Consider the following 19,620-nt stretch of genomic DNA (forward strand, 5'->3'; position numbering starts at 1 on the left):
CTCAACTCTGTTACCTTGTGCAGGACTTAAGTTTTCAGTGCCTCAATTTCCCTATGTGTAAAACAGAACTAAATCCTTCAATTGTATAAAGCACTTTATGATCTATGGATAAAAAGTGCTGTATCAGGGCTACATAATAGGGTTATATTACATTCTTTCTCCTCAAATAAATTTGTTGGTCTTTAAGGTGCCACAAGTACTCCTATTCTTTTTGCTGATACAGACTAACACGGCTGCTACTCTGAAACCAATCTTTCTCCAGTTATCTTTCGGGGGGGCGGGGTTTGTTTGCTTGCTTAGGCTCTTCACTATTGAGACTAGGAACTTTTCTGTATGTCTGTGAAGCATCTTACATAGGGTGCTCCAAAATCCCCCAACAAACAGCACTGCAAAAGTGGAGGTGGTTGCTGAAAATGTGCCCTTTAATACAGTTACAGTCTGTGGACATACAGAGTCATCACTGAATGTCTTAAACTGCCTGCTTATTTAATAATCTACACATTTGTGAAGTGTCAGAATATTGAGAAGAAACAAGAGTCCATAAAAGTAGAAGACAGTGTTTGGAAAAGTTGCATTATTTGTTATGAAGTTTGAAATAAGTATTTTAAGAAATATGGACATTCGGTTTTTGTATTTTGGTTGGTTGGGTTTTTGGGAGGGAAGGGGGGAAAATAAGTTAAAACCTCTGCATTTATTAAAATATTCTTTTGGAGTTCAACCAGCTAAACAATTGAAGATAGACCTTTTATTTAGCACTATTATAAGACATACTAAGGACTGAAGAAAAAGTAAATCAGTTTGCAGGTTCTACTCAACTCTCTTTTTTCATGAGGCACCCCCTTTTTAACAGCTACCAGTATTGTATTTAAATCGTATATATATTGACAAAATGTAATCTACCTCTGTAAGCATTGTGCCATTCAACAGTACTACTATTAAATTTGTATACCACAGTTTAAATTACATCCATTTCATGAATGGTAAAATTCTAAAACTCAAGTGTCTAACTGCCAAAATACAGCCTTACTGGAATGAGTACAATTTACAAATACAATAATTACATTTTAAAACCATTAACAATGTTACATCTAGAAGTAAATACTGTAGGACTGGTCAAGACAGTGGTCTTCTCAGGAAAAAATGCTGAAAGTCGCTGACACTTCCAACAGAAGTGCCCCAAGTGCAGAATTTAGTTCATTTCCCTTAAACCGTAATTCAAACCTGTTCCACACAGCAGTCCGTGGTTATATGGATTTTCCATATACTTGCATAAGCTTCCATTAGTTATCAGCCAAGTATTTTCCTATAAATAGAATATGTTAAAACAACAGGTTACTGAGAGTATGATTTCCCCCGTCTATTTTGTAACTAGATCCATAGCAAAGTTAAACAGTGATACTTGATCTCACCCTGGTTCCACAGTGACATAGTTCTGGTTTTACACTGGTCACTGCAAAATCACACCCCGATTGTGTTTTTTGAATATGTATCTGTCTCACCCATTTAGCAAATGCCACATTTCATACACAGGTGCTCATTCTCTCTGTCCTAGAGGAGCCCAGGCCCTGCAACCCCAGATGCAGGACGTCCACTGAGAGCAGGGGTTCAGTGGCACATTACCTTCCCCCTCCACTCCAACAAGGGGCCTGAACCCAAACAATGTTATTCACAAACATGGAAGAAGTGGGGTTGGGCCAGCCTGGCTGGGAGCTGTGCTTATTCAATACATGTCCTGTGAAGATTCTGCCAGTGAAACGTCTATAGATCCCTTGATGACACTTAAAACAGCTGTCCCTGGCATAAAACCCAATGGAGACTGGTGGTGATACCACTGCTTGCCTCTCTTAGGGATGAACCCTCCCCCTTGTGCCTGCAAGAGTGAATTAAAACATTAGGCCAGAATTTACTTACACTAGGTGTAGGCAACAATAGTGAAAACTACTCAATCATTGTTTTTTAATATGTACATGCATGAAGTCTGCTCCCTGGATGGGCAGACATGGACACAGACATACATGCACATAGAGGCATGCACAAGGAGGGGGCAAGCAGAGGCATGCCCCCCCCAATAATTAATGAGGCGGCAGAACTCCGAGGGCTGTGGCGGGGGCACAGAACGTGCCCCTCCTGGAGCCATCAAAATTTTATACCTCACAGCGCTCGCACACATGCATCCCCTTCCAATCTTGTCCTTCATGCCTTTGAGAGTCAGTAACATATGTACCAAGAGCAAAACGCTGAAAAATTTTAGCAGGATATATTAGCAGTTTTACAGAACAATATCTGCCTCTCACTCAGTTGGCAAAGCAGTGATGTCTCTTCAACGTTTAATTTCTAATAGCTCATGTCCAGTTAAACAGACCTTTGGAAGATACAGTAAAACCAGTCTTAAGTAGTCATCCAAAGGACCAACAAAAATCAATCACTTGGAAGAGGTGATTAATTAAACCCTGAACAAAATGGTTCTAGAAATCTTCATGAAATTTTAAAGCAGCCTCTAAAGACAAGGGGTAGCTTTTGGGGATGGTCCCTAGTGTAGATTGTACTATACTTTGTGCATGTGTGAACTCTTGTTGCTAAAGGCACAAAACATAGTTTTTTTTGGTAAAACAATAAGTATTTTATATAGACACCTTTTATCAGAGCCCTATGTACAGGAGTTATCCCCTCTTCTTAGTGCCTTATCTTGCAAACTCTTTCTTCACTGCAGGGATAAATGTATGGCAAGTGGCCAGCACCTGTTACTCCTACTGATACAGTCCCCACCCAATTGAGGAGAAGGGGTTCGTGACATGCTTACCTGCTGCAAATCTCTTTTTAATGAGTGAAAACCGGTATCCTGCCCCAACAAGTTCAATATCACAGCTGGAGAGAGTGCTCCCTTCACTCGTAAACTGCACTACCAATGGCGAAGGTTTGCTTGGTCCTTCAGAAAGCTGGAATCTTGCCAGCAAAGAACCCACACCTTCGGATTAAGAATTTCAGAAGATCATTACAAGAGAGTAACACATACAATGCTTCTGGAATGGCTCTTAGCATGGAATCCAAGTGAATGGAATAGTAAATAACATTCTTTATTCCAAAAGTGCTCGGAAATAAATCTGGTTCCCTAAGTTATATAAATGGCAGCAAATGTACATTGATAAGAATGTGAGCGTTTCATCAAATCAGACTTCAGCAGACTGTTATCTTTTCAGACTTTAGAGATGTAAATCAGATAACAAATAAACTGCAGGAGTCACACCAAATAGAAAGTACATGCACGTGTGCTGGATTCCTAGTATGTGCAATATGACATGCTGAAGGGCAGTTGGCCCAAGGTGATACCTTGAGAATAGAAAATGTTATGGGGGGAAATAATGGGGATTACTCAATCTTTGAGAGAGACTTGTAGGACCTCCATGGGGCTGAAGAAACTCAATTGTAGAAATCAACTGGTTTTTCTTTGATGAAATTAAAGCCCAAACCACTACACATCTCCCTTTACACTTCTAAAATTGGCAGGAAAATGTGTGACCAGTCACGCTGATCTTGTTCACACTTTACATAGCTAATTTGCTCCTGTGCTGTGAACAGTACCCTATAATGTCAAGTTTCATCAGGAATTGATTTGTTGATGGATGTGCACAAAGATAAACTAGTCAATGTCTCTAATTAAAAACAATTAACTGAGATCAATTAAATGTAAACTTGCATTATTACCTCCATTTTCTGATTTTTGCGAGATATCAGGAATCTTCCACAATATTCTTTGCTGTTCAGCATTCCTAAAAAAAAGGAACAAAATAGTGTAACTGTAGAAGACAATGGAGGTAATGAAAGAGCCCTTCTGAGTCATTTGCATTCTAGAATAGGTAGTGGGAACAGTGCAAATTTTTTGAAAATGCTTCCTCCTGGTTAGGAGTCTCATGAGATCGTACTGCATTAGTTTTGCTTTAGGTTTGGGACCAAAACAAATGTAAGTGCCATTCTGCCAGTTATCTGTTGCTGTCACACATGGACAGTGTTAGCTGCTGAGTTAATTCAGATAAATGCAAAAAGTTATACTAATAATAAACTAATAGAAGGCAGTCTGGTGAAGTGGATAGGCACCAGACCTGAAAAATCTGAAGACTCGAATTCTAGCCCCAACTCTGCCAATGACTTACTCCGTGACCCTGAGCAAACCACAAATTCTATGCAGCAGTTCCCCTATTTGCAGGATATGGACAATAATGCCTACCCATGATTGTCAAGTGCTTTGAGTTCTATGATGAAAAGCACTCTAAGTACTAAGCATCATTAATATTAAGATTACTGAAGTGACTTTCACCTTAATGCATGCTGGTTAAGATCAGACCATTCATTTGTGAAAATGACAGAAAAAAATCAGAGTAGCATTTCATGTCTTCCTTTACTACAAAAAGTAGATTCTAATGTCTAGCATACCCATTGTGATCCTGCATGCCTCAGCTAGAGCCTTATAAATATCAGCATGTCTCTATACCTACTGGGGATGAAGTCCTGTTATAATCACGAAAGTGACAGGGATGGCAAACAACAGGGAATGGCTTTGTTGAACTAGACTTTCATACCAAACAGCAGGTGGAAGCACAGCTTGAAGTTTCGTTACTCCTCCATCTATGGGAACTAGGAACTGGACATTGTTTAGAGCTACTGGTGTAGTCATTGCCTCTGTATTATATTTGTAGTCAATACGAAGGTCAGTGCTTGTAGATTCACACCGCCAGCTGACTGCAAGGTTTAATGGAGTAGACTGAATACCCTGGGCAGATACCTTAGAAATGACAGAAAAACAATATTTAGTTTTCACGGGGATAGAGGGAGAAATCTGCATCTATGGATATAAAATCGTTGTTGATTTTAGAGCAGAGAACTCCCTGCACTTCCCCAGTAAGTTTTTGTAAGGGACTCAAGTCACACCCATTCCAGTGGTATTGAGAAGGCTACACCTGTGCAAAACTTCTTGTAATTCCTGTACTAAAGAGCAGACTATTTCAGGCAATTTACTTTTCTGTACTAGAGACAGGTTCTATTAATGCTACAATGTTAATTGCATTTTTGAAAAATTTTACTTTGCAAGAGAGTTTACCTGGTATTTGAGCATGTCCACGTTGTAATATGTTGCTTGTGGTTTCTGTTCAGACACTTTTTTTAGATGTGTCATCAGATTTGGCATGTTTACCCAGAATTCCTTTGTGTTGGCATCAGTTTGTGTACTGTCACTGTGGGTTTACCAAAAGGTAAAGGATTAGCTATTTTCATAAACAGAATCTGTAAAAGGAAGTTCTTCTCAAAATGATCAGAGGACATAATCTTGGGCATGCTGTATAACAGGATTTAATTCTACACTTACAAAACAATGCCGTTCTTCCGTTTTTTGAAATACTTCATGAAAACTCTACCTTGGCCTCAACTGTAAACAGCTCCACAGATGTATTCTGTATATATAACTTTGTAAATTAATTTCTCTTGAGAACAAGGGCCTAATAAGCACTGGCTAGAGCTGGACATAGTGAGAGAAAGCTCTTTTGAAATTTTCTACTCAGCTGTCGGACGGGTATGTCTTTGGGGTGGCTAGCCTGTCCTGCAGCTTGCAGTGCCAAAGCTACATTCTATTTTTAGCGCACTAGCTTGGATGAGAGTTAGTGGGAGTATGTCTCTTTGAGCTGGGAATTACATCCCCAGCTCAAAGTGGACACATATCCAAAGTGAATTGAGTGCCTGAGAGAACTGCAGCATTGCCAGACCTGAGATGGAGGGTAACAGTTTCAAAAGTACCCAAGTGACTTAGGAACCCACGTTCCATTTTCAAAAGTGACTTAAGTGCTTAGGAACATAAGTCTCATAGTAAGTCACTTAGGTAGTTAATGCAGAAAGGCACCTAGTGGGATTTTCAGAAGCACCTAGGTTCCTAATCCCCCTTTGATTTCTATGGGAGTTAGGCATCTAGGTGCTTTTAATAATTGACCCCTGAATTTACTTTAAAGTTTTGAACCCATAACCAGTGGTGAAAGCCTAATGCAGTATCACAATGCTTCATCCATATGCAGTCTCCAACCAATAGCACTAAATTGGTTGAACATCCACAATATTGTGTAGAGGCTCTTCTAAATGAAACCTGGGTGGGCGGGGAGGGGTAGTTTGGTTGGTAGCCAGCCCCAGAATTAGGGAAGCAGGGAGGTGCCTGGATCCTGCATAGACTGCAGTTTGCCAAGATCTCAGGATCTGATCCATACTATCCAGGATAAATTGCCAAACTGACTATAAACTAAGTGTTGTCAAATGCACAAAGCAAATGAACAAGAAATGGAGGACTCATTGATCTTAGGCATTATTCGAACAACTAAAAAATTCAAGCTAAAATATTTTAAAATTGACTGCATCCTATTCAGCCTTATTCTCAATAATATTGAGAGAGATGGTTTTGTGAACAATTCTGCAGGTCAAGGTTTAAACCTCCATAGGATCACAGTATTTTATTCCCTTGAAATGTTTCTTCCAACGTGGCTACAGAGTAACATTTCTTATAAGTCTCTACAAAGTTTTTGTAAAATTATATTTACCAGCAGAGAAGTTGCGGATTTGGCAGGACGTGTTCTAACCTGTTGTAATTTATTACACGGAAGGTTAGAACAGATGGGGCTGGATTATTGGCAAAATGTCTGGTAATTCCTGCAGGAAACGACAGCACCATTTCTCCAGTTATCTTCACTATACATCTTCAAAATCAAATCAAAGGAGACAAAGGGAGAGAAGAAAGAAAGCAGCTTAAAATATAGCCTGGGAAGTGAATCATCTGTATCAAGCTAGGCATGATGGAGATGGTGACATTTCATTCCTTCTCTATTATACTGGAAAGAAAATCATCTTCTTCCTAAAACAGCATTAGTCTGAATAGAGAAAAATTCTGGTATTTGGGCAACAAATAGAAAATGTGATATTTCTGTGAACTCCTCCGGACTTGCTTCTAGAAACAATCTGCTTTTCTCTTCAGAACAGAAAAACAAAATCAACCATCTTAAATTGAACAGTTGCCAACAGCCCAGTTTTGCCTGGGACAGCCCTAGCTTTCTGCTCTCTGACCCAGGCAACTGGAACTGAGCTGTAATTTCATTGCAGGTCCTGATCCAGCCATATTGACTGCTGTCTTGTGGCTGTAGAAGCAGCCAACTTTCAGTGTCTGTGCTGGATCTCAGTGTCCCTGCTTGTACGGGGGGAGGGGGGTGGGGGGCAGCCATCAGCACCCTCACTAGCAGCAGCTCCAGCTCAGCTCATTCCCCCAGTGGATCAGCAAGGAAAAGGAAAGTGTTCAATTCAGATGTAATGAATGTGCAAAATGCAGAGATAGTTATTTTGAAAGAGGAATACAGAAGATACTGGAAAGAGTTGTTTTCTGGCAGTCAGATTGCAAAAATCAATGAGAGAACTTACCAAATAAAACCAACATGCCCTGCCTTGTCTGTGTTTTACCCATTCCACTCAGTGCTTTCTGATGCCAGGTTTATACATACATGGTAAGCCCACAGCACTGCTGGAATTAGTGCTAAGGTGACAACGTTTGTACTGAGGCCAGCATCTTTAATAATGAAGTAGTAGGTTTCAGGATTCCAGTATTCATGGAACAGTGATTCCATAAATAGGAGGTGGTGGATGAAGTGCACTCTGGATATAATATATAGTCTAATTGGGAAACCCTCGCATTGATTTTTGCCATTTTTATTTTCTTGCTTACTGGTTGTTTCTAGGCCTCAGACTAATTCAGTGATCACACTATTCATTCTTTGCTTGTTGCTGATCCATGTACATTAGCACAAAGAAGCAGACTATCCAAGTGTTGACAGCAATTTTCTTACAGGATCTATCACTTCAAAATATAGTCTCTGAATTTATATTCCAGTATCTTTTAGAGATCATGTTATATCTCCAGGCTTCTTACACAGATAGCATGCAATAAAAAAATTAGTGCCAATGAACTGGAGTATATCTTTCTTTGCTGAAAATACAGTATGTGGCTGTGTATCAAAGTTATGCTGTAAATCTAAGTTTAAGAGAGTCATAGCAGGGAAAAGATACAGATGGAACATGAATGTGACTTTTCTTGCTTCAAATTCAAGTATTGTCATCTGAAAACAGATCTTACCAGTGCAAAGCAGTCATGAAGCTCGGGGGTGGGGGGCAGCGAGGGGGGTACATGGTATGCTGTCAGTTTCTGGTTGTGCAATCATAGAATATTAGGGTTGGAAGAGACCTCAGGAGGTCTAGTCCAACCCCCTGCTCAAAGCAGGACCAACACCAACTAAATCATCCCAGCCAGGGCTTTGTCAAGCCTGACCTTAAAAACCTCTAAGGAAGAAGATTCCACCACCTCCCTAGGTAACCCATTCCAGTGCTTCAGCACTCTCCTAGTGAAATAGGACCATTGCATCCCCCTAATGCAATGGTCTATGTGGCACCGTTAGGCTGTTCTAGGGCCTGGTCTACCCTGGGGGGAGGGGGGAGCATCGATCTAAGTTACGCAACTTCAGCTACGTGAATAATGTAGCTGAAGTCGAAGTACTTAGACCTACTCACCGTGGTGTCTTCACTACGGTGAGTTGACTGCTGCTGCTCCCCTGTCAACTCTGCCTGCACCTCTTGCGGCGCTGGAGTACAGGAGTTGACGGGAGAGCGCTCGGGGGTTGATTTATCGTGTCTAGACTAGACGCGATAAATCAACTTCTGCTGGATCGATCACTGCCTGCCGATCTGGTAGTGTACGGTTATGCCACAGGCTGTTTCAACCCCCATTTGGCCCAGAATCTTGCCACTCATTCTCAGCTGCCCTGACTCTAAACTCAGGGCTGAGAATCTACGCTCACTGAAGGAGATACATACATACATATATATTTAATGTTTGCAGGAAAATTGTTGAGGGCATTGATTACTAACATAAATAGGGCAATCCCCGTCTCTTCAGTGAGTGGCAAACAACATCTAAGGATATTCTGGCAAGGAGATGTCCTTTAGTACAGTACTGTGTCTGCTGTGTTAGGATATAGATATTCAGGCCTGTCTGTAAAGGCCTATACTCTAAGAATTTAGGTGTATTCTTATCACTTGGCTAGTGATAGAGGTATAAAAGAAAGAATCAAAACCACTGTCTGCCAGTGTAAGGGCCTTCTCTTACTGTGACAGTTTGTGGCCCTGTGCTTAGGCTAAGGCCTTTGGCTAAGCAGCAGAGGCAGCCATAAGCTGGGAAGCGAACGGTCACATCCTCGCATTCCAAACTAGTCACATTGAAATAAGGTGCTATTGGGCTGTTAGGAATACAATCCTGTCCTGATAGTGCCTATCACCTCCAGAGAAAGGGAAGTGCCTAGAAAATGTAAAAGGAAACTTAGTTTGATAGCATCCTGTCTGGCAAGAACTCACTTATCAATAGCTGGGATGTGAAATCCTCACTTCTGTATTGTTTTGTCATTATAGTTCCCACTTTACTGTTGTTTGTCTGTATAATCTCTGTCTGGTTCTGTGATTGTTCCTGTCTGCTGTATAATTAATTTTGCTGGGTGTAAACTAATTGAGGTGGTGGGATATAATTGGTTACATAATCATGTTACAATATGTTAGGATTGGTTAGTTAAATTTCAGGAGAATGATTGGTTAAGGTATAGCTAAGCAGAACTCAAGTTTTACTATATAATCTGTAGTCAATGAGGAAGTGACTGGGTGTGGGTGTGGGTGGGGGTGGGCATGGGCATGTGGGTGTGTGAGATGGGAACAGGGAATGGGGGTAAGAAAATTGGAATCATGTTTTGCTAAAGGGGGAGATGGGAACAGGGAATGGGGATAAGAAAATTGGAATCATGTTTTGCTAAAGGGGGAAATGGGAACAGGGAATGGGAGTAAGGAAGTTGGAATCATGTTTGGCTAAGGGTAGGAATGGGAACAGGGACACAGGTGTAAGGCTCTGTGGTGTCAGAGCTGGGAAGGAGGATACTAAGGAAGGAAACTGGAATCATGCTTGCTGGAAGTTCACCCCAATAAACATCGAATTGTTTGCACCTTTGGACTTCGGGTATTGTTGCTCTCTGTTGATGCGAGAAGGACCAGGGAAGTAAGTGGGTGAAGGAATAAGCCCCCTAACATGCTGTATCAAAGGAAGGACTGATGAGTGAAATGGTCTTCTAGTGGTATTAGTTTGTGTCTATCAACTACATGCTGAGGGAGGTAACAAGTCCACAGGACTGGAAATCAGGAAACCTGGGCAAGTCACTTCACCACTTTATGCCTCCACTTCCCCATTTGTAAAATGGGAATGATGATATGTGATACCTTCCTTGGCAAAGCACTTCAGAATAATACTCAGCTTAATTCATAAATCTCAAATATACAAAACTTCATTGCAAGCACTTAAAGCTGATAAGGGCAAATAAGGTTCAAACAAACACAAAAATCAGAAAATACAGACCAAAGCTTAAAAAAACCAAACCTAATTACATCACCTTTCTCTCAGACACTCACCCACTATCCTGAGCAAATCAACCATAATCACCAAGTATAAAGACAGGCCTTGAGTCCATCCATTTCTTTGTAGGTTTCAGAGTAACAGCCGTGTTAGTCTGTATTCGCAAAAAGAAAAGGAGTACTTGTGGCACCTTAGAGATGAACCAATTTATTTGAGCATGAGCTTTCGTGAGCTACAGCATCCGATGAAGTGAGCTGTAGCTCACAAAAGCTTATGCTCAAATAAATTGGTTAGTCTCTAAGGTGCCACAAGTACTCCTTTTCTTTTTGCATTTCTTTGTAGTTCTCTATGGTTGTAGGAAGTATAGACAAAGTAAATCTTGGTTTCTGAATGCCTGCAGGGCTTTGAAGAACAAGAAATCACTTTCATGGAAAGTTCAGTTGTTATGCTGGATTTATGCCAGTGGAAATGAGAACAGAATTTGGCCCAGTGTACTTGTGTAGGAGGGATAATAGGTTAGTATAGCCACACTAGCTAGCATCAGGTCAGATTTTCAGAATGCAATATCCAGAAAGTAGGGCGGGAGAGAAGAATTGCAGATTATAGGTATATTACTCCCACAATAAACTCTAGAGACTCAGTTTCTGGTCCCTCTCTGTAACTACATTTAAAATTAATTCCTTGATGAACAGAAATAGATGTCAATGAAAAATATTTTTCAGGCCATAAAACAGATAAGCCTGACACACAGAAACAGAACTTTTCTCTAGTTACTTGTGGGCATGAGAAAACTGGTAATTATTTTACCATCACCAAATCAAACCTGTTAACTATCTGTGCATCTCTAATCTATGAATAGCCCTTAAGAGAAAAGTATTTCCCTCATATTTGTAAGATCTTTTATAACCAGTGTTGCATATTTAATGTGCATAGTATATAAGTACATTAAAATTAGCCCACATAAATGATATTGATAAAACAATTAAATAATTAATTTAAAACTACTCAATTATACCTGTTGCATTAAACTCTATTCCAGGTTGAATTTTTAAATTGCTCAACGTGGGTGAAACGTGGAAGAAAGGTAATATTTACTTGCAAATATATTATTTAGAATTGTTGTTAAACTATCACAAAACAGACAGAGAAGTGTTAAACTAAGCTTGTTAGAGCCAAAAGAATTGTTGATCAGGGGTTTTCAAGGCTTCTGGTGAGGCTACGAAATAGTCATAACAGACCAGAACCTTCTTAAAATGAGAGGAACCATCCATTCAGGGACCATCAGAAGCCTGTTTTGATTGGGTAGTTTTGATGTGGTAGGGTAGCAATTCTGCCCCTTTTGCACGTTTATTTTTTGAGGAACATTTGGCAACGTACACACATGAGCATTGCAGTGAACTCTGAGAATGGCAAAGTGCTGGAACATTAGTACTACCACACTGACCAGCATGACAGGACCTGGAGTACCATAACTGGTAAGTCATTTCCCTGATTCGGAAAGATGTTCGGGCAGTATTGCATGAGATGAGGGAACCAGATTACATCACTGCCTCTATGACCATATACATTTCTAGCTCATCCTTATTCCCCTGTCTTTTTTATCCTTCTGTCTAACCATGCGACGCTTTGCTGTGATGAGGGAGACTGGCTATACAAAATGTCTTACCAGCCTGATTGCAGCAGAAGCTTGGCTGGACACAGAGTGGCTAATAAGGTTGCGTGCCATGAGTTGCGCCTGCAGTTTCCCAGAAATTAAATTGTGAGCTTCAGAGACAGAAGCTAAGTTTTCCTATCTTTTGCTGTTCTTTTCTCTTTCCTGTAGTGTTCGTTTTCGTTCTCCACCCCCACCCCGCCAGAGTTCATTTGTGCTGAAAAACCAGACTTGAATCACAGAAGCTAAGAGCAACCATTTAGCCTGACCCTCTCTTCTCCTAAAGAATCACATTTGATGTCCTTCAAGAGCTTTTCCCTTTAAAAAGCATTATATACCAGGAGCTCCCACCTCTTACCTGTCTGGTGGAAACAGACAAAGGGCCAAATGAGAACCCGATAAGATAGGGGTTCTCAACCTCTCTCTTTCTGAGGCCCCCCCTGCCAACATGCTATAAAACTCCATGGCCCACCTGTGCCACAAGAACTGTTTCCTGCATATAAAAGCCAGGGCCAGCGTTAACGGGTAGCAACCAAGGCAATTGCCTGGGGTCCCACACCACAGGGGCCCCCATGAAGCTAAGTTTCTCAGGCTTCTGCTTCGGCCCTGGGCTTCAGCCCTGTGCGGCAGGGCTTAGGCTTTCTGCCCTGGGCCCCAGTGAGTCTAAAACTGGTCCTGCTTGGTGGACCGCCTGGAACCTGCTCGCGGCCCCCTAGGGGGCCCCGGACCCCTGGTTGAGAACCACTGCGATAAGAAACATCAGTAAAGAGTTAGGCACAGGAGAAACTGAAATTGATTTTGAATTCACTGCCCACAATAAAGAAGAGAGATACCTCCTCAGGTTTTCAGGAATAGTAGAAGATTTCCCATTAAACTTAAGAAAAGTTATGCACTACCTTTGGGGAAACGAAAGCAATAGCAGACACATCTCACAGTGTGAGCAACAGTACAAGATGGTCTATTTCGGTCTACAGGATAGACAGGCTGTATAAAATCTCCATTATCAGTGGAAAAAATCTATTGTAGACATAGATACTAGGGGTGACATCCTGGCCCCATTGAAATCAATAGTTTTGCTAAAATAGGATTCAAGATTCTTACATAAAACATGACCTTTAAAATGCTACCCAGACTGAATTGTCAGAACACCCCGTAAAGCAGGCAGGCAGGCAAACGTATTCCTCACTTTACAGGTGTGGAAAATGACTGAACGAAAGGTTGAGTGATTTTCCCAAGGCCCCACAGCGAGTCAGTGTCAGAGTCAACCATGTTATTGAGATAGTGCTGGCACTCTTCAGGAGTCCCTGGCTCTTAGTGCTGTGCTCAGATCAGGACACCACTCCACTCTGCTATGCATGGCTTGCACTGAGTTTTCTACTCTCTTCACCCACCTTTAAAAAAAACAAACAAACGCTAACTAGTGGGTTTGAACAATAAGATGTGTTCACAATAACGGATACGTTTTACAGAGAACACTCAATAAAGGAGGTCTTATCCTTTGATTCACACCTATAATTTCCTTTAACATTGACGGGACTTACACACATCCAGAGGCGTTTGAGCCCTGCTAGATGTTTCGGTTGACTCATGCCCTGGGAGACCTCTGGAAATAACGACTAATGACCCAAACATTACATTGAAAAGATTTGTACCTGAAGTTGACTATTCCACTGGGTGGGGGTACCTACTTGTTAGGATCTGCTCCTTTGAAATATGCATTAACAGTTTCTGTGAATGCTGCTGCTACAGGGAGGGTGTCCTGGGCCCCCATCGTCAAAGGACTGGGTCCCCTAGAAGAGCCTGCAACAGAGGGAAAACTTTCACTTGTTATGTGCATATAAAACATTACAATTACTCAAAGCCAGTTGTACCAGAGGTGGGGGAATAAAGAATCATTTACTGAAAATAAAATGTCAAGTCTGGCATTTTGCTTTTATTTGTGAGCAGTAAGAGTCCCCTGGGTGTTCAGAATGGGACTGAATGTGTTCACAGATGGTCATTTACTCTCTGTATAACCACAATAATTTAAGTTCTTTACTATGAACAGCACGTGAAAGCAGTGGCACACATCCGAAGGAACTTTGATGCTTTATGAATAAGGCAGTCTTTGCATGACAGTTTGTGCAGTACACTTCTGTGTTCTACAGAAGAGAGCTGGATGATGTTTTAACCAAAACACTCCATCACCCCACAATTTACAGTAAATCGTTTGGCTCCGGGTTTTTTTGGAAGGGATGAGGCCCAAGGCCTTCTTTTCGCTTTTGTGCCCGATGGGAAGCACAAACCTCTGCATCTATTCCAAGGCAGCACTGGCTCTGCAGTTTCCTTCCCTCTTCCCTTCACCCAAACTGAGCTGTTGCTGTCTGCCACATTCTCTCCTCTATAGGTAGCAGATATCTGTGTCTAAGTTAAATGTTGCTCCAAGCAGCGTTCACATAGACTAAATACCTACATGCCTTTCTGAGATGGAGGTTTGTATAGGCACTGTTTGCTGGCCCAGCTGCAGCCAGGCTCTCATAGGAACATGGCCAACAGAGGTTGGTTACCTCTAGAGCAACAATGCAGGGGTCCAAGCTTCCATGACAATGGGGAGTCTTTTCCTTTTGGATCTTGGAGATCTGTGGGAATACTGGGAATATTTCAAAGAAACTCTAGCCCTGATTCAGCAAAACCTTAAGCACATATTTAAGTCCTACTGAAGACATTGAATAGGAATATGCTTTAGTGCTTTGCTGAATTGGGGCCTTTGACATTCACCTCAGGGAATTTCCAGCGCCTCCCCCACATAGGCACATCTGTAGGAGGATACAATTTGGCTTGGTTTCAGAGTAACAGCCGTGTTAGTCTGTATTCGCAAAAAGAAAAGGAGTACTTGTGGCACCTTAGAGACTAACCAATTTATTTGAGCATGAGCTTTCGTGAGCTACAGTTCACTTCATCGGATGCATACCGTGGAAACTGCAGCAGACTTTATATATACACAGAGAATATGAAACAATACCTCCTCCCACCCCACTGTCCTGCTGGTAATAGCTTATCTAAAGTGATCATCAGGTGGGCCATTTCCAGCACAAATCCAGGTTTTCTCACCCTCCACCGCCCCACACAAATTCACTCTCCTGCTGGTGATAGCCCATCCAAAGTGACAACTCTTTACACAATGTGCATGATAATCAAGTCGGGCTATTTCCTGCACAAATCCAGGTTTTCTCACATCCCCCCCACCCCCATACACACACAAACTCACTCTCCTGCTGGTAATAGCTCATCCAAACTGACCACTCTCCAAGTTTAAATCCAAGTTAAACCAGAACATCTGGGGGGTGGGGGGGGGTAGGAAAAAACAAGAGGAAACAGGTGATTTGTGAACCTTTCAGCATGGGTAAGCCCACTTACAAGCAAGACTAGTGTAAATTATAGTTTCAGAACGAACCCACGAGAAATTCTGAATTCAATCTGGAATCAGAGAAAACTTGGCAGTTCAGGTTGAGTTTTGGGTTTAAATTAAATTCAGAGTGAAACTCAGGGATGCAAACCCACAGCAATTAATTCAGGAGAGTCATATAATTAGAAGAAACGGGAGGGTTGCAGGGATTAAAGTACCAAGATATTTGCTCCAATCATGCACTGCATGTTCTGTAATGGAGATTCTATGCAGCTGCCACCATGCATACTCAACATGAACACTAAAATAACTAACCCCTGGGTGTTTGCAGCCATTGATTTTTCCTTTGCTGGCAATGAGCTTGCTTCTATGTAAGAAATCCTAAATTAGCACCAAAGTGGTAAAAACTGAATAAAGTCACATTAGGGGGAAAGAGTAGATGAATTCAGAATTTGCATATAAATCAAATATGGGCATGTGGAAAATTTACACACTACTTTCCACACTGACAGCTAAAGGAGGTGCCTTGTTTATTGAAAACAACAATAGAAAGGAGTATTTCCAATAACAAGTGCCTTTGGCATCAAATATTGTTTTGGCAAAGATCTAGTTTCTCTCTTAATGGAAATTCTAATAGATTAGAATGATTAATTACTAGTCATTTACCAATGGCATGACATACTAAAGCTTTGAGACAATAATAATGAATGACTTATACCTTTCATTCATTCTCTGGGAATCTGAATGCATGTTCAAAACTTCAATCCGTATTGTGGTAGACTGTGCAAATCAATAGGTTAAGGATGAGCATGGGGATGGGGAACGTAACATTGGCTTGATTTTCAAAGGTACTGAGCAGTCAGCTCCCATTAGTTTAATTAGAATTGGAGGTGCTCAGCACATCTCTTAAAAGCAGGCTTTGTATTTTTGTAACTAAAACCAGCCTGTTAAGTTCTCTATCCTGCCCTTCCTGGTCTGGCTAAATCTCTCCCAGAAACAAAAAATAATATGGATTATTTCAAAGGAAAGGCTGTGTTTTAGAGATGGGATTTTAAAACATAGATGTCAAACTATGCCTACCAAACCTTGGGGCTTTTATTTTGCAGTACAAAGTTTGTGCACTGCTGGTATTAACAAATTTTGCAAATGCAGTTCAGTTTATTTGAGCTTCCAAGGCCTTGATGCAATAAAGATGAATGGTTTAGGTCATTCATTCACCTGCTGCAAGTGTAAATGCAGCAGCAAATCTCTGGATGTTTTCAATCCACCCATAACTTACTGAGCAAAGATGCTGAGGTATAGGGATAAAGTGACAAATGGGGGCAGCACTAGATTTAAGCATCCTAATATGGTACAGGACTGAATACGGTACTGCCACTGAAATGCCTATATCATCTATGTGTGACAGCTATCCTTCCTGCTGCATTTTGACTTAGAGTTCTTGAAGAGAGAAAGGATCAAACCCATGCAGAAGCAACAGTAGTAAGGGAAATGCAGATCAGATAGCTGTAGCTTTTAGATCTCTTCCCCATGAAAAGGACCCAGATATCTACCTATCAGTGAGAACACAAAAAAGGGTGAAGCCCCTTTGCTTGTACAGTGGGTCTGGCCACAGCACATGTACAGCAAGGGATCAACTGATATATTTATTACTCACTACCCTGGCTTTTCTGAATCTTAAAAATGGTTACACCTCCACAGATTTATTCCAGACTTTGAACTGAAAGGCATATTCATTGTTGAGAAAGATCAGAATGTTGTGACTAAAAACCAACCAAACAAAAAAAGTGGGGGAACAAAGCTGCTTCAAAACTGAAGACTGTGGAGTCTTTGTAAGGCTCAATGCCCTCGTCTATTCAATGGACTGAGCGAGGATATGGAATTTGGGAGAATGGACTATACGCTAGTCTCATGTGGAGCTCTTTTTCTCCTTGTTGGAATAATTTTAGAGTCTGAGTCTGTCCTTCTTGAAGAGAACGTATGTGAAAAGTTTTCAAGGATCTATCAACTGCTTCTAAAATATCATTCATTGTCATATCTAGTCGAGAACCTCTATATAAGCAATCACATTTATACCTTCATTTTGTCTTTTGATTGTCCTTGGATCTGGATGTGAGCAGGGGTTTTCATCATGACCACATTTCTCTCAAACATTTATGATCGACTCCATTTTTTAATATGGGTTTGATTATATATTTATTTTACACCCCTCCCCACAAATCTGGATCTTTATGCAAATCTGACAGTACAACCTGGATCAGAATAGTACAGTAACAGATTAGCATTAAAGGAATAATTAAGTAAATTTTGGATGAAACATCAAATATCTAAGTTTAGACAATATATCTTCAATAAGAAAATATTAAGACATTTTAAACATTCCCCTCTTTCTCATACCCTGTACCTAAGGCACATCACCAGGTAGCTAAGTAACATGCACCAATGACGGTTGCTTATTTTGATTGCTGGGATTTTCCCTTTTAATTTCTAATGTATCTTAAAAGTGTGTAAAAATTAAGGTAGCCAGGCATCTCCTCTTCGACTGGATTTTTGAAGAGGCTCAAGAAAGTGGGTTATTTCAGCAAAAGGTCTGAAATAAAGGATGTTCAATAAATTTGCATCAGATCAACTTGTTTCAGTCTATAGGACAAGCAGAACAGACACTTGGATAATTGGCCCACTTTTTGCTAACCACACATACATTCACATGCACCATGCAGAAGGACACACACACACATATGAACACGATTCTTTTAGGATGAGGGCGGAAAACAAGTGCATTCACAGTTTAATGCAAAGGTGCTCGAAGCTCCTTAAATGAGTTTACCCAAACTTCAGAGATCCACCATGTAAACCTGAGTCCACAATTAGGTCTAAGTAAAAATCCCCAGCTTTTCCCCTTCTGGACAAGCTAATTCATCCCTAAAAGCAAATATATTCACAAGTATTCAACAAAAGGTTTGATTTCCTAAGCACATCATACTGAACTACAGAGTGGCTTTTTCCAATGCAGAATGAAGAGTGCATGATTGTGTGACAACATGCTATCTAAGAGATGAACAACTGATGTTTAATCTGCACAGCAATCATTTTCTGCAAGCCCTTTTGCACTCTCACAAATTTCACTTCTGCACCTTCATATTCTACTGATGCGCTATTGAAGTCAACAGATGTGTTGTACCTCTTCAGACATCCCTAATACCAGCCCAGCAGGTAACAGACCCGATGAAATCCCTGCAGCTAGATCTAGAGAAAAAGAGTCTGAACAACAGCAGGTGCATCAGAGGTGGGCAAACTACAGCCCACGAGCAACATCCGGCCCACGGGACCATCCTGCCCGGCCCCGAGTTCCCGCCCCCTCCCCCACAGCTTGCCCTTGGCCCTTCCCCCGCAGCCACGCACTCCTGCTGCTCTGAACAGCATGGTAAGGGGGCGGGGGGCAGTCAGGGAGCAGAAGGTGGTTGGATGGGGTGGAGGTTCAGGGGGGCAGTCAGGGGATGGGGAGCAGGGAGGGTTGGGAGTGGGAGTCCCAGGGGGCCTGTCAGGAGGTGGGGGTGTGGATAGGGGTGGGGGCAATAAGATGGCAGGGAGGGTTGGATAGGGGGTGGGAGTCCCAGGGAGCCTGTCAAGGGGAGGGGTGTGGATAGGAGTCAGGGGGAACAGTCAGGGGACAGGGATCGGGGGGGTTAGATAAGGGGGTGGGGTCCCAGGGGGCAGTTAGGGGCAGGGGTCCCGGGAGGGGGTGGTCAGGGGACAAGAAGCAGGGGGGTTGGAAGTGTTGGTGGGGGGAGGATAGGGATCAGGGGCCAGGCTGTTTGGGGAGGCACAGCCTTCCCTACCCAGCCCTCTGTACAGTTTTGCAACCCCAATGTGGCCCTCGGGCCAAAAAGTTTGCCCACCCCTGAGCTAGATCCTTAAAACTTAAACCTTTCTTGATCATGAGGAAACATTCCCTAGTTTTCAGCATTCTGCAGACCCAAACACTATTTTGAGCCTGTGACTGAAGAATTCATTTTAAAGGCAGATATTTTATTTCTGCTAAAGTAATCTTGTGGGAGGCATCTACAGCTTCCCTACACTATCACGTACACATCTCCAACTTGGCATCTCTGCACTGAGCAACACTTTTGGAAC

At 41.7% G+C, this 19,620-nt stretch overlaps 1 protein-coding gene across 1 annotated transcript in view; it reads right to left on the minus strand.

The window, feature by feature from the left end:
• Positions 1-395: 395 nt before the first annotated feature.
• SGIP1 (SH3GL interacting endocytic adaptor 1) overlaps positions 396-19,620 on the minus strand; it is a 163,158-nt gene continuing 143,933 nt past the window's right edge. Inside the window, exons 19-25 of the mRNA XM_073357422.2 lie at positions 13,790-13,901; positions 6,567-6,722; positions 5,093-5,225; positions 4,575-4,777; positions 3,703-3,767; positions 2,801-2,965; positions 396-1,303 (exon numbers count right to left, since the gene is read on the minus strand). Of these exons, the coding sequence (XP_073213523.2) occupies positions 1,281-1,303; positions 2,801-2,965; positions 3,703-3,767; positions 4,575-4,777; positions 5,093-5,225; positions 6,567-6,722; positions 13,790-13,901 (857 nt within the window). The 3' untranslated portion in view covers positions 396-1,280. The remainder of the gene's footprint in view (positions 1,304-2,800; positions 2,966-3,702; positions 3,768-4,574; positions 4,778-5,092; positions 5,226-6,566; positions 6,723-13,789; positions 13,902-19,620) is intronic.

This window comes from Lepidochelys kempii, chromosome 8 (assembly GCF_965140285.1).
Source record: "Lepidochelys kempii isolate rLepKem1 chromosome 8, rLepKem1.hap1, whole genome shotgun sequence".
Classification (NCBI taxonomy): Eukaryota; Metazoa; Chordata; order Testudines; family Cheloniidae; genus Lepidochelys; species Lepidochelys kempii.